General features: G+C 42.5%; 1 protein-coding gene across 1 annotated transcript; it reads right to left on the minus strand.

Annotated features, from left to right (window-relative positions):
- Window positions 1-12,979: 12,979 nt before the first annotated feature.
- On the minus strand, window positions 12,980-14,656 carry LOC132889915 (piggyBac transposable element-derived protein 4-like). Its single transcript, XM_060926731.1, has one exon. The coding sequence runs from the start codon at window positions 14,654-14,656 to the stop codon at window positions 12,980-12,982; it is 1,677 nt and encodes a 558-aa protein (XP_060782714.1).
- Between the last annotated feature and the right edge of the window lie 592 nt (window positions 14,657-15,248).

The following is a 15,248-nucleotide window of genomic DNA, read 5'->3' on the forward strand; positions in this document are numbered from 1 at the left end:
CTGCCACGAGGAGGGGTAGTCCCAGGGAGCAAGTCGATGGCACAGTCGTAGGCCCGGTGCGGAGGAAGAACGGCGGCCCTGCTCTTGCTGAATACCTCCTTGAGATCCCAGTACTCTGTGGGAACTTGAGATAACTCGGTGAGATCAGGGGGCTCGGCAGGAGACACAGGAGAGCTAGAGAGCAGACAAGAGGCATGGCATGCAGGGCCCCATTCCACAACCTGGCTTGTTACCCAGTCTATGCGAGGGTTGTGGCGAGTAAGCCAAGGAAGGCCTAGAATAACTGGGAACTCAGGTGAAGGAATCAGGTGCAGGGATATTTCTTCCTTGTGACCTTGAGACTGGAGGAAAACTGGAGAAGTAACTTGGGTGACTCTTCCATCACCTAACGCTTGGCCATCGAGGGCAGACACAGACAGTGGGACTTCAAGAGGTGCAGTCGGAATATTGATGCTTTGGGCGAAGTGAATATCCATAAAGTTCCCAGCCGCCCCTGAGTCTATCAAAGCTTGACAAGAGTGGACAGACTCACCCCAGGAGATGGAGACCGGGATGTAGATTCCTTGGCCAGGGAGTCCGGGAGAGAGGGTAGGCCCCGTCACAACCCTCCCTCGGCTGGACGGGGCGGTCCTTTTCCCAAGAGTTCGGGACATGATGCTCGGAAGTGACCAGGTTTGCCACAGTAGATGCAGCACTTGTCCCTCCTTCTGCGCTCCCTCTCAGATGCGGAGAGGCGAGTACGACCCACTTGCATGGGTTCTGGACAGTCACTGAAGGAGGTAGATGGTCTCCAGGTAGAGGTAGGGAGGCTGGGGGGGCTCAAGGCTTGGTGGCGTTCTCTCATCCTGTTGTCCAGACGAATAGCATGTGAGATGAGGGTTTCGAGGTCACTTGGGCATCCAATAGAGGCCAGACCGTCCTTGATGGGGTCAGACAGACCATGGTGGAAGGCTGACACCAGGGCAGTCTCGTTCCATCCACTTACTGCTGCGAGTGTTCGGAACGAGATGGCGTAATCTGCGACGCTTCCTCCTTGCCGGATGGACATGAGCTTTCGGGCTGCGTCGGTACTGATGTCTGCCTGATCGAAGACCCGAAGCATCTCTTCAGAAAACAGCTGGAAATCAAAGCACTCAGGTCCCTGTCTTTGCCAGATAGCAGTAGCCCAGGCTCGCGCCTTACCAGCTAATAAGGTGATCACAAAGGCAATCTTGCGGCGATCCGTAGTGTAGGTGGTAGGCTGAAGCTCAAAGGTGAGTTGACACTGGGTAAGGAACTCTCGGCACTCACTGTGCTTGCCGTCATACCTCTGTGGTGCAGGAAGGCTGGGTTCGCGAGGTGAAGAAGGCAGCATTGCAGGAGGCACTGGAGCAGGAGTGGGAGCTGGATCAGGAACTGGATCAGGAGCAGGAGATGCAGGCAGAGATGTCAGCTGTGCCAGGGTTTTCCCAATTTGCTGAAGCAGTTCCTCGTGGCGAGCGAGGGCCTCACGTTGGCTGGTGAGCGTACGTCCATGAGCGTCCATGGTTGCTCCGAAGCGTGTCAAAGCTGCCATAATTCCCTGAAGGTTGGCCGGGTAGACAGTTGAAGCAGCCTCTGCTGAGTCGGTCATGACGGAGTCTTTCTGTTAGGGTTTTGCTGGGATTCGAACCTGGTTCGTTGGTGTGATGATCCAGCAAACCCCCACTAGGCCACCAGGGGGATGACTCAAATGCAGAGGCGTGAGGCGGAAGTAGAAAAAGAATCAAAAAGGTTTATTTAAACTATATACACTATATACAGGGCAAAACAAAAGACAAAAAAAACCAGAGTGTAATCCAAAAGAAAAGCAAAGTGCAAAAATACAAAAGCTAAGAAGATCAAAAAAACACAGTACAAAGGAAACTGGAGATAAACATAACAGCACAAAGACTCCGTGACAAGAGGACTGAACTCAGGGGTATAAATAGACAAACTAATTAAGGACACAGGTGAAGATAATTAGGCAATTAACACAAACACAAGACACAGGAACAGTGGCGGCCTCTAGAGGCCAAAATAAACACGACATGAAAAGGAAATAACAGCGGCCTCTAGAGGCCAAAACAGTCCTAGTCCTAACATTCTTTTTAACATTTTCCTCCTGTGTGTGACACTACTGCTCCACAAGGACATCGAGATAGACAGCAGAATTACCTTGGACTTCAGACTTGACGGGAATCTGTTTAACATCTGGAGGCTCCAAGCGGCCACAAAAACAACATCTGAGCACATCATTGAGCTACAGTATGCCGATGACTGACTGTGCAGTCATGACCAATACACCAGAAGCACTGCAAGTCACCCTTGCAGCTGCTGCAAAGGCGTATGGCAGGATGGGGCTTTCCATAAACGTGACCAAGACTGAAGTAATATGCCAGTGGGCCTCTACTCCTCCACTCCACTCACCAACCTTCACCGTCTCCAACAAACCACTTACAATAGTGGAATCCTTCAAATACCTGGGCAGTTTCCTCTCTGATGACTCCAGCATCGACAGAAAGATATAAAACCAGATTAAACATGCATCATCTTCCTTTGTCAGACTCAGAAAAAGGGTCTTCCAAAATAAAGACCTCAAACTCCACACCAAAATATCACTCTATCTGGCAGTTGTCATCATAACTCTCCTCTACACCTGTGAGGCGTGGACCCTGTACAGTCGCCACCTCAAGATGCTTGAGGCTTTCCATATCAGATGCCTCCAATGCATCCTGGGAATAACCTGGAGTGACAGAGTGCTCCATACTGAAATCCTCCGCAAGACCAACTGCGTCAGTATGGAGGCCATCATCACCCAGCACCAACTTCGCTGGCTTGGTCATGTCATCAGGATGCCAAAGGAATGCCTACCTCGCAAGGTGCTGTATGGCCAGTGACATGTTGGTCGCCGCCTGGAAGGGGGCCAGAAAAAATGTTACAAAGACTAACTGAAGACAACTATGAAAAAGTGTGGTTTGAACCCAAGCCAGCTGGATGACATTGCCACCCAACGCTCCATCTGGCAGCAGTTCTGTATGCAAGGGGTGCAGAAGCTCGAGGAGGACCAAGGAGGCCGATGGACCAGGAGACGCTTGAAGACACATGAAGCCAGTTCCACACCCATACCCCCAGTCAGTGCCCTTAACTGTTCTGTCTGCGGCAGGCAGTGTGGCTCACGGATTGGACTTTATAGTCACATGAGAACTCACAAGTAGCAGAGGCAGGATTGTCATCATCAGATACGACGGACATCCTTAAGCAAGTAAGTGTGTGAGTGAGAGAGATAGAAAGAAAGAGATTCAGAGCTACAGGAGAAAAATGTGATGAATTAGTTATGCATGCACACAGCCAATTGTTCCTGCACTGTTCTGCCTCAGAACACTGATGTTACATGCGGTGAAGTTCATGGGCAAGCAGCATGACTATGACACATTAATATTATTTCTCATTCAAATGCAATTCAAAGGACAATCATTTTGTCTTATTTATAGCAAGATGTGCACAGCACATAGTGGTAATAAACTGTATATTCTGCACTGCCTGGCTGTATAAATCAGCGAATAAAACATTATGCAATAGGGACATTTTTTGATATGCATATCTCGTCTTTTAATAAATATTTTCTGAAATACTTCGCTACAGAAACTGAACCACAAGCTTTCTAAAATTACTAGTTTACACATTTTTAATGGTGATAGTGGTGTTGAAATTAAAAATATTTCCTCTATAAGAAAATTATCTGAGTAAGTTGGCTACTAATTAATACAGAATTGTAGTGGGTTTCCCAAAAGCCTCTTAACGCTAAAAGCATCTTAACTAGGAGAGTGTTCACTGTGCTGCTCGCACGACCATTTAACAATGATCTTTGTGCTATGATACTTTTGGGAAGCTTGGCAAATATTTCTTTACTTGCTTTTCATGTTTGCAACACATATTACTGTAGCAGATATGTATTTCAATTAAAGTACAATTGTGTTATATGCTACAGTGGTGCTTGAAAATTTGTGAACCCTTTAGAATGTTCTATATTTCTGCATAAATATGACCTAAAACATCATCAGATTGGGCGGCACGGTGGTGTAGTGGTTAGCGCTGTTGCCTCACAGCAAGAAGGTCCTGGGTTCGAGCCCCGGGGCCGGCGAGGGCCTTTCTGTGAGGAGTTTGCATGTTCTCCCCGTGTCCGCGTGGGTTTCCTCTGGGTGCTCCAGTTTCCCCCACAGTCTAAAGACATGCAGGTTAGGTTAACTGGTGACTCTAAATTGACCGTAGGTGTGAGTGTGAATGGTTGTCTGTGTCTATGTGTCAGCCCTGTGATGACCTGGCGACTTGTCCAGGTCGCCCGTAGTCAGCTGGGATAGGCTCCAGCTTGCCTGCGACCCTGTAGAAGGATAAAGCAGCTAGAGATAATGAGATGAGACATCATCAGATTTTCACACAAGTCCTAAAAGTAGATAAAGAGAACCCAGTTAAACAAATGAGACAAAAATATTATACTTGGTCATTTATTTAGTGAGGAAAATGATCAAATATTACATATCTGTGAGTGGCAAAAGTATGTGAACATTTGCTTTCAGTAGCTGGTGTGAGCCCCTTGTGCAGCAATAACTGCAATTAAATGTTTCCAGTAACTGTTGATCAGTCCTGCACACCGGCTTGGAGGAATTTTAGCCCATTCCTCTGTACAGAACAGCTTCAGCTCTGGGATGTTGGTGGGTTTCCTCACATGAACTGCTCACTTCAGGTCCTTCCACAACATTTCGATTGGATAAAGGTCAGGACTTTGACTTGACCATTCCAAAACATTAACTGTATTCTTCTTTAAATTGGTAGAATGACTTGTGTACTTAGGGTCGTTGTCTTGCTGCATGACCCACCTTCTCTTGAGATTCAGTTTATGGACAGATGTCCTGACATTTTCCTTTAGAATTCACTGGTATAATTCAGAATTCATGGTTCCATCAATGATGGCAAGCCATCCTGGCCCAGATGCAGCAAAACAGGCCCAAACCATGATACTACGACCACCATGTTTCACAGATGGGATAAGGTTCTTATGCTGGAATGCAGTGTTTCCTTTCTCCAAGCATGAGGCTTCTCATTTCAACCAAAATGTTCTATTTTGGTCTCATCCTTCACAAAACATTTTTCCAGTAGCCGTCTGGCTTGTCCACGTGATCTTTAGCAAACTTCAGATGAGCAGCAATGTTCTTTTTGGAGAGCAGTGGAATTCTCCTTGCAACCCTGCCATGCACACCATTGTTGTTCAGTGTTCTCCTGATGGTGGACTCATGAACATTAACATTAGCCAATGTGAGAGAGGCCTTCAGTTGCTTAGAAGTTACCCTGGGATCCTTTGTGACCTCGTCGACTATTACACGCCTTGCTCTTGGAGTGATCTTTGTTGGTTGACCACTCCTGGGGAGGGTAACAATGGTCTTGAATTTCCTCCATTTGTAAACAATCTGTCTGACTGTGGATTGGTGGAGTCCAAACTCTTTAGAGATGGTTTTGTAACCTTTTCCAGCCTGATGAGTATCAACAACACTTTTTCTGAGGTCCTCAGAAATCTCCTTTGTTCATGCCATGATACACTTCCACAAACATGTGTTGTGAAGATCAGACTTTGATAGAGCCCTGTTCTTTAAATAAAACAGGGTGCCCACTCACTCCTGATTTCAATCAATGGGATGACAAACACCTGACTCTAATTTCACCTTCAAATTAACTGCTAATCCTTGAGGTTCACATCCTTTTGCCACTCACAGATATGTAATATTGGATAATTTTCCTCAATAAATAAATGACCAAGTATAATATTTTTGTCTCATTTGTTTAACTGGTTTCTCTTTATCTACTTTTAGGACTTGGGTGAAAATCTGATGATGTTTTAGGTCATATTTATGCAGAAATATAGAAAATTTTAAAGAGTTCACAAACTTTCAGGCACCACTGTATCCCTCACCTGAGCCATTACTGAGATAACCTATCTCTGGTAATTTATTGCAGGCCAACATTCATACAATCCTGTCTCATCTCTTCTGATGGACACACATTATGGACAGCAAGCTAACATGGTCTGACAATGCATCAAATGCTGATTCCCCCCCCACACACACGCACACCCTCAACAGTCTACTTATTACCCATCACACTCCCACACTACTCACCTTGTAGTGATGCAATACATCTTTTTCTTTTTTCCTCTACCATTTATATTGTCACACGCATTCTAATGTCATGTCTAACCCATGTTTTAATTTACCAATCACATTGCGACAATGCCATGCCATAGGCTTGACTCGGCATGGAGATGTAATAAGCCTGCCCCTTTTTTTTTCTTGGAAATTACATGATTCCATTTAAAGGAAGATGGTGTGTACTGTAATGTGTCTGTCTGCTACTCCTCACAAGTTCCCGTTGCTGTGTGCTTACACGTTTTCTTTCTAGCAAAAATTCTGTAGTCGTATGTTAAAACAAAAGTACTCTTCTACAATCATCAACCAGAGCTTTTTTATTTTATTTTCTCTCTCTTTTTAATTTATTTTTTTTGTGTGTGTGTTTGTGTAGTTTGATGTTTATTTTTGTTTAAGTGTTTTTGTCCGCCGGTTGTGGTGTAGCTCCGGACCCAGTTTTGGGCGTCGGTTCCCTCCAGGCCTTGGTTTGCCATGGGTGATGCCTGTGCTCCTTGCTATGGACTGCAGTGAGCTCATTGCTCATTTTAACATCATGGTTGTCCAGCGTTCTGTGCTTTAATGCTTGGCATGGTGTTCCGAGCAATGTTGCTCAGTGGCGTTGCGGCGGCTGTGCAGGCAGTTTGGGACATACCAGTCCTCTGCGTGGCAGTGCTTCTGTGCTCGCTTTGTGGATCCATGGTGTGGTGTTCAGAGCGATGTTGCCGGCATCGTCGCAGAGGCTGTGCTGGCGGTGTGGGACTTGTTTTCATGTGCCTTTTGGTGGGACTGTGGCGGCTACACCATTGGAATGACATCCTGACCTATTTGGTGGACTTACTTACTTACTTACTTATTTTATTTATTTATTTATAAGTGTAAAGCGACCTTGGGTTTTGTGAAAGGCACTATATAAATTGAACTTATTATTATTATTATTATTATTATTATTATTATTATTATCAACAGGAGAAAGGAACCGGCAAACCACTTGTTGTTGAAATGAGAAGGAAAGAAGGTTTACCTATTTCTCGTCGCTTGTCTGAAGCTGGAAAAACAGGAAGTGTTACTAGCCACTAATTTCACTGTGCTAAGGTGGATCCCCTTCTCTAGAGTCTTCGAAACTTTGCTCCGGATCACATATCCTCCTTATTAAATACAATCATTAGCAGGTGACAAAACCGACAGAAGTGGAAGAGCATGGGGGTAACTGGAACCGGAGCTGTTATCGCAGTGAATTTATGATTGTTTGGGAGATTGTCGAAGTTGTGAGTAGCGAAACAAAACTGACTCACTTGACTAAACTTTTGGATATTTTGTTTAAAGGTTTCCTTTTTTGTTTACTTCTGATAAAATCATGGGAAGAGGTTGCAAACTGGTGAACTGCATTGCTGGGTTTGAATAGAGCTGAACTGCAGTGTGGGTATTCTGTGATGGAAATAATCTGTGGGAACTGAGCTATGATTGTGGGTGTTAGACTGATCTGGTTGAGAACAATATATCTGTGAAACATACAAACGACTGATTTTGTGAATTGTTATTTGGGCTCTTTTCATTGTGTGATGTGATGGGTGCTGGTAATAATTTAATTCTTGCCTATAATTCAGTACTAAACATTCTTAAACCATATACGCAGAACCATGGCTTCACTTTCATTTATAAATGCCTTGAGACCTCAAGAATGGCACAGGAATAGTTTTAAGCATTAACAATAAATCTAATATTGTGATTCTTTTTTATGATTAAAGTGAATCATATCGGTAGTGGTCTGAGTGAATGACCTTGACATCCGTAATGTCACAGCAGGAGGTCTATCGGTCTCATCACCATTTCCGCTATACTAAAACACAGAGCTGACTGCAACTCTGATCCTCCATTTTGAGCTAATTTTTCGCCATGCCACATAGATGTGTTGCTGCACCCACCAGCAACACGACAGAATGTGGATTTACGTTGCATTCATGGCCCAAGAATATTCAAACTGCAAAGATTTGGACGCGTTTTGTGAGAAGTTCAAGGGCACATTGGGCGCCTACGAAGTGGTCTCTCCTCTGCTCTGCACATTTTACTGAAGACTCGTACGAGACCTCTGATCTGTTGAGGAGCGTTGGCTATAAGCCGGTATTGAAAGAGGGTACAGTACCAACAATTAAATAAAACTATAAGAAAAGGAAAGTATTCATTTTATTTATTTATTCATTTATTTATTTATTTTAAAAAGGAAAGTTCAGTTGCACCAGTTCTCCTGGGCCCTGTACTACGAAGCGGGTTTTCTGGCTTACCAGGGTAACTTCGAGAGTAACTTGATCACGTGCAGCGTAACTTCCCGATTAACCCATACTACGAAAGTTGGCTATGTTCAAACCGAGGTATGCTGCCATGGCAACTTACGCTGCATCTCAAACCTGCTCGTCTCAGGTTATGTTCTTGGTTAACCCGAGGTTTCTGATTAACCACACCCTTTTTAAACACCACCTCTCCACCGACATTTCCTCTAGAGACAATGCCAGCGTACCTGGATGACCCGTGCGATATCGGAGCGCAGATTAGAGATGGGATTTATGGCTCTTTGATGGGATCCGCATCTTTGTGATCCGTTCTTTGAAAAGAGCCGTTCAAAAGACTGGCTCATTTGGCTCTTTTAAAATATTTATTCAGTTTTAAGAAGACAGCGTCTAAAGAAGCCAGATCCCTCTGCTTAGACAGTGACATCAATATTTCTGGACATACCTTTTATATAAAGCAACCTAGACTTACATTATTGTAACCCCTAAACGCTCATAAATAACCATTAAAAAACAATGCGGGCTTCAATGAATGTCCATGCAGAACGGCTTTTCTGTAAAAAAAAAAAAGAACCCACTCAAGAACATAGTTACCAAGAACGCAAGAATATTTTATAAAAAACACTTGTTTTACAAAAATATTTAAGTCTGAGATACAAAATAGATACAACTACAATAAATATAGCACAATAACTAGTTATCACACGAACATTTTAATAGAAAAAAACAAACTTTCTATATTAAAAATATTGAAATTGTAACAAAAATAGATACAACTAAACAGTCAGATAAATAGATAAAGTTATAACAAGAACACGATTATTTTAATAGGAAAAAACAAACTATTAATGCAAAAATATTATTATTAGAAAAATAGATACAACTAGACAAACAGATAAATAAATAAAATACACAAAAATAGAACAAACAAAATGACAATAGAATAAATTAAATGAACGTCCGTGCAAAGTAGTTTTCCCACAATATTATCATTAATATCACACAACAACATTATAAACTATATACAAAACAATTTGAACTATTAGGCAAACAGATAAAACTTGAATAAATAAAAGGCAAATGAATGCTTGCTTGCACGCGCACACACGCCATTATGAATGATGTTTTTATATTTCATTTTCACCTGTTGTCAGGTGCGTTTGGCACTGCTGTTGCCTCTGAAATGTTCACAGGACATACACCAACTTAGTCAAAGGGACTGAACAGTCAGTCATCCTAATTCATGTGACTCTGTGCACATATCAGCTTAAGTAGGCTACTCCATGAATTTACCATACTAAATTTTATTCAGGATTTTTCAGACATTAAACAAGCTATATATGACTGGGGCCACGTCGAAGGACCGTTTTCTGTGACTTGTGATTGATCATGAAGCTTCTCTCATCCTATACTTCTGTTCTGGAACATGTAGAAGGGAGAATGTACTTGCGCATTTACCCGATCGGCAATTCGTTGCCAACATGCTTGCCGCTCCTTATTGGCAGCCGCTGTGTTAGATTTTGCTCTTAATGTTGTTTTGAACTCCTCGTAGCTTTGCATTATGACAGCGCATTCTTCCTCCGTGAAGTACGGCGACCGTGCCATTGTGAACAGTGGTGATTTGCGCTGATAACCTCCCCTTTAACGTAAACGCGCATTAACCCTGATTAGGTTAAACCAGGTTCAACAAATCAACTTCATAACTGGCGTCGTAGTACCGTTTAACCCCAAACAAGATAACCAGGTTTTGTCAACCCCGGTTTAGCGGGGGAACCCTGGGTTACTTCTGGGTAGGTTAACCTCCGTTCGTAGTACAGGGCCCTGGAGTGTGAGCCGAGGGTTGTTGGTAAAACCCGGGATGGAACAGGATGGGACATATCGCTCGGGCAGTGACCTCCCCACGGTTGTTGCTAAAACCGGTGACTTTCCGTCCTGTCCCAGGTTTTAGTAATTGCCTGAGCTGGGCAGTAATGGTGGAGTACTCAGTATGGAGAAAATGGAGAATGAGTGGAGCAGCCATCTGATTTTTTCACTGGATATTGTTGCCATCTCGCCCTTACATGGAAGAAGCGAATGAACGGAGAACTGAACAAACAACTGAAAGTCAGATTGTTTCAAAACAATCAGCCACAAGATCAGCCTTCAAGAAGCAAGAACACAGACGGGTAAGCTCCGACCCTCATTTGTATATAAAACAACAAAAGCAACACATTGTTTACCTGCATTTAGATTAATACATGTAACTTGTCTCCTCTCATCTCATTATCTCTAGCCACTTTATCCTGTTCTACAGGGTTGTAGGCAAGCTGGAGCCTATCCCAGCTGACTATGGGCGAAAGGCGGGGTATACCCTGAACAAGTCGCCAGGTCATCACAGGGCTGACACATAGACACAGACAACCATTCACACTCACATTCACACCTACGGTCAATTTAGAGTCACCAGTTAACCTAACCTGCATGTCTTTGGACTGTGGGGGAAACAGGAGCACCTGGAGGAAACCCACGTGGACACGGGGAGAACATGCAAACTCCGCACAGAAAGGCCCTCGCCGGCCATGGGGCTCGAACCCAGAACCTTCTTGCTGTGAGGCAACAGTGCTAACCACTACACCACCGTGCCGCCCACATGTAACTTGTATTGTGTGTTTAAGTTACCAGTATAAGATTATTTTATTTGCTTCATAATTTGATTGTCTCAGTTCATCTAATTATTTAATTAGCCTTTTATGTTTTATCAGTGAAAATGCATGCATGTACATGTATGTTGCATAAGTTATAACACCTATCCTGTTTTAATGAGAGTCAACCCACAATCAATGAAGTCAAATCAGTCTTAGTTGAGCAAGTTAGTAATGGTATTTCTTACTTTCACCATAATTTTTTTATTTATATGGCTTTGGTCTATAGCTGTCAAAGGCCTCGGCCTTAACCCTAGCTGTGCCCCATACTGAACCCTGAAATGCCAGCCATTTTTCTGCATAACAGACATGTATTTTATATATTGGTTTTAGATGCCTAAATATTGGATTTACATGAGTAAACAATATATGTTATGAATACCTCTTGTATTGACCTTTTCAAAAACTTATTTTGTTTCGGGCAAAAACGGCAACTTCTGGTCACATGACCAGAAATCCAAGATGGCCGCCATGCTATGGATCACTCAAACTTAGCTAACCAGGTGACTCAAGTATTATTCATCATTTTTTATTATTATTTTGTGATAGCAAGATTGTTGCTCAATGTAAGAGGATCTGAAAAAAGAAAACAGAATTGAAATATCTCTATTTGTCACTTAATTAGGTCCAAATGAGTCGACATGTGTCCACCTATGAAAAAATTGGACTTTTGCCAAATTTAGATACTGGTATAAGTTTATACAGAATTAGGCTGTTTTTCAAAGAATAAAACTTTAAACAGTACATATTATATATTAGTTATAGTGTGCAACATAATATTAGGTAAATAAAATTCCAGGTCGGGCGGCACGGTGGTGTAGTGGTTAGCGCTGTCGCCTCACAGCAAGAAGGTCCTGGGTTCGAGCCCCGGGGCTGGCGAGGGCCTTTCTGTGTGGAGTTTGCATGTTCTCCCCGTGTCCACGTGGGTTTCCTCCGGGTGCTCCGGTTTCCCCCACAGTCCAAAGACATGCAGGTTAGGTTAACTGGTGACTCTAAATTGACCGTAGGTGTGAATGTGAGTGTGAATGGTTGTCTGTGTCTATGTGTCAGCCCTGTGATGACCTGGCGACTTGTCCAGGGTGTACCCCGCCTTTCGCCTGTAGTCAGCTGGGATAGGCTCCAGCTTGCCTGCGACCCTGTAGAAGGATAAAGCGGCTAGAGATAATGAGATGAGATGAGATGAGATGAGATGAGAAAATTCCAGGTCACATGATCAAAATCCAAGATGGCCGCCATCTGATAGTAATAAATGATATATAAAGATATAGGAAGTAAAATATAGGACACTGCAAAATAAATTTTGAACTTTATATTTATTATAACAAATAACTAGGTATAGACATTATCAGTGATGCAAATATCAAATTCAGTAGATCTAATAGTTATAAATTTACAACTATTTATACAATCAACAACATTAATATTATAATAAACAATCAACATGGCATAAAGATTTCACATTTTGTGAACACTTTCATAACAATATTCCATAATACTAAATAACAGTAATACTTGGTAATCACAATATATATATATATATATATATATATATATATATATATATATATATATATATATATATAATGTTTATATATGTGTGTGTGTGCGTGCGTGTATGTATGCATGTAGGTATGTATGTATGATATATATATATATATATATATATATATATATATATATATATATATATATATAAATAATGTCATATCACAAATTAAAAATTTGACAGTAAATGCAAACTGCTATGTACAATCCAGAGAATTGTTCACATCTTGTGAACGAGGTGTGGCCAACACTTTTCGTGGACACCCACTCCACAACCTGGGCACCAACGCCGCGACCGTCAGCGGTTCTCCTTGGTACTACATACGACACAATTGCGTTCCTTACCGGAGACTAGGAAGCAAAGTCGATGTGCTGGCAGTGGAGCGTCATTCGCAATCTGGTCATCAGCTTGGGTGTTGCCACAAAGTTCCTCTACTATTTCAGCAACAAAGTTCTGACGCGATAATTTCCTGCCGTCGGTGTTCTGCAAATAAAGTTCATATGCATTCCTCAGGGACATGTCAAGTAGATTAGCGAAAACCTTTACCCAATATCTGTGTGTAGGACGCTCAGCCGCAATTTGATATATTTTGCGATCCATAAGATCCACACCTCCCATGCCTGCATTGTATGCCTTTATCATTTCTGGTCGGATGCACTGTTCACCGTTTTTACGTTGATGGGGGTGATCGACTGCCGCACACGTGCTTGACAATAGTAGCACAGGCTTTCGCTGAGATTTCTTATCACGAAATGCCAAGGCCAGAATGTCACCTTTACGCATGTACCGTGTTTCCCCAACATAGAGGCGGATCTCAATTAGAGCACGGGGAAATCCTCTAGAATTATTCCTTACAGTTCCTGTCATAAAAGTTCCAAGGTGTAGCAAATCTTCAACAAGCTTCAATTTTGTATAGAAATTATCTGTGATCAAATGATAGCCTTTCCGTAATAAATCACAAACCTGCATCAGATACATGACAACTGCAGAGCCTTGACCATCTGGTGATCTCACATCAAAGTCACGACCGCTGTACAATTCAGTGTGTAAGACATATCCTGTCTTTGCCTCACATACCTCAAATTTCTTTATGCCGAAACGATTATGTCTTTTGTTTGGAACATACTGTATGTAAGCATGTCTGTTTTTCATGCCTATCATACTCTCGTCGATGGATAAATCCCGAGATGGAATGTAGTGATGTTTGAATTTAGTGTTCAAATGATCCATAACGGGTCTCACTTTATGCCATGGGTCAAAGTTTTCATCACCACGTTGTCTTCTATTGTCATTATCGTTGAGGTGGAACATTCGTGATATGAGAAAGAATCTGTTCTTTGACATAATTCGGCGGAAGAATGGCGTATCTTGAGACGAATATCTCTTACTCCAGTAATCAGACATCTTCTTCTTTATCAAGCCCATGTTGATACAAAGACCTATATACTTCTTCATTTCTGCAACGGTGACTGGGACCCATCGTCGATAATGAGAATGGACGTGTTCCCGAACCCAATCTGTCAGCTGTGTGAGGATTGATCGTGCATACCGGTTCGTTTCGCGAATGATGAGAGTGAATAACTCAACATTGAAGAAGAGATAAAAATAGTGTATCGGTGTCGAATTCTGTGGTGGTAGGTTGCGGGGGCCAGGATTTCTGACTTGAAACCGCTGGCGATCAGAGTTGTTTACATTCTCGGGCAGTGAAATAGAGCGCCATCTCACTTCCTTGTCGGTATCCATAGAGCTGGCTTCTGTTTTCCAGAAATTCTCGTCTGCTTCCGAGTCGCTCGCGTCATCACTATCATCTGAGCTACTGCTGTAGTTTTCAGGTTCGAAACCTTCAAAATCACTTCCATCGGAAGAATCTTCAAATAACTCTCTCAGTCTCAAACCATTTTTCACAATGTTTAACGGCAAATCGTCTTCGCTGTCGGTGTCGTCTGTAAACATAGAACACTGAGCGGCCACCATTTTCCAGACAGTCTCGCGATATTTCATAGGAAAGCCGATGATATCGGCTTTGGCACTGGGAAACGTGACGTAAAGCCGATTATATCGGCTTTGGGCACTGCGAGGGTTAAAACTGGTTACCGCTGTGACGTCATGCACTCAGGGCTGGCTGGCTCAGCGGGGCAGCTCAAATGCCAACTTTGCAGTCAATTTTAACTCTCAAAAATATATAGTTTTTATATTCCCATTTGTACAGCATACAAGAGTCAAGGATGGAGATACTCAGAAATTTATTTAAAAATGAAGGTTCTGCGTATCTCCTTTAAGTGTCTCCTAGATTAAAAGCAAGTATACTACATTAGTTAACCATTGAAACTATGGATTCATGTGATACTTGAAGTTAATACATGTATTCTTGTGCATTTCTCTTTTTCTTTTTTTCTTTTGACTTCACCTGCATACTCCCTGATTATTTAAACAAATTTGGCAGTGTTTTACTGCCTGGCACCCTGGCTTACTATTAGATAAGAGAGAAGTGTCACAACCTGATGGCAGCACTCATTGACTTTTGAAAATACAGATGGGAGTACACAGAGTTCATCTCTCTGTCTTT

The sequence above is a fragment of the Neoarius graeffei genome, chromosome 8 (assembly GCF_027579695.1).
Source record: "Neoarius graeffei isolate fNeoGra1 chromosome 8, fNeoGra1.pri, whole genome shotgun sequence".
NCBI classification, from domain to species: domain Eukaryota; kingdom Metazoa; phylum Chordata; class Actinopteri; order Siluriformes; family Ariidae; genus Neoarius; species Neoarius graeffei.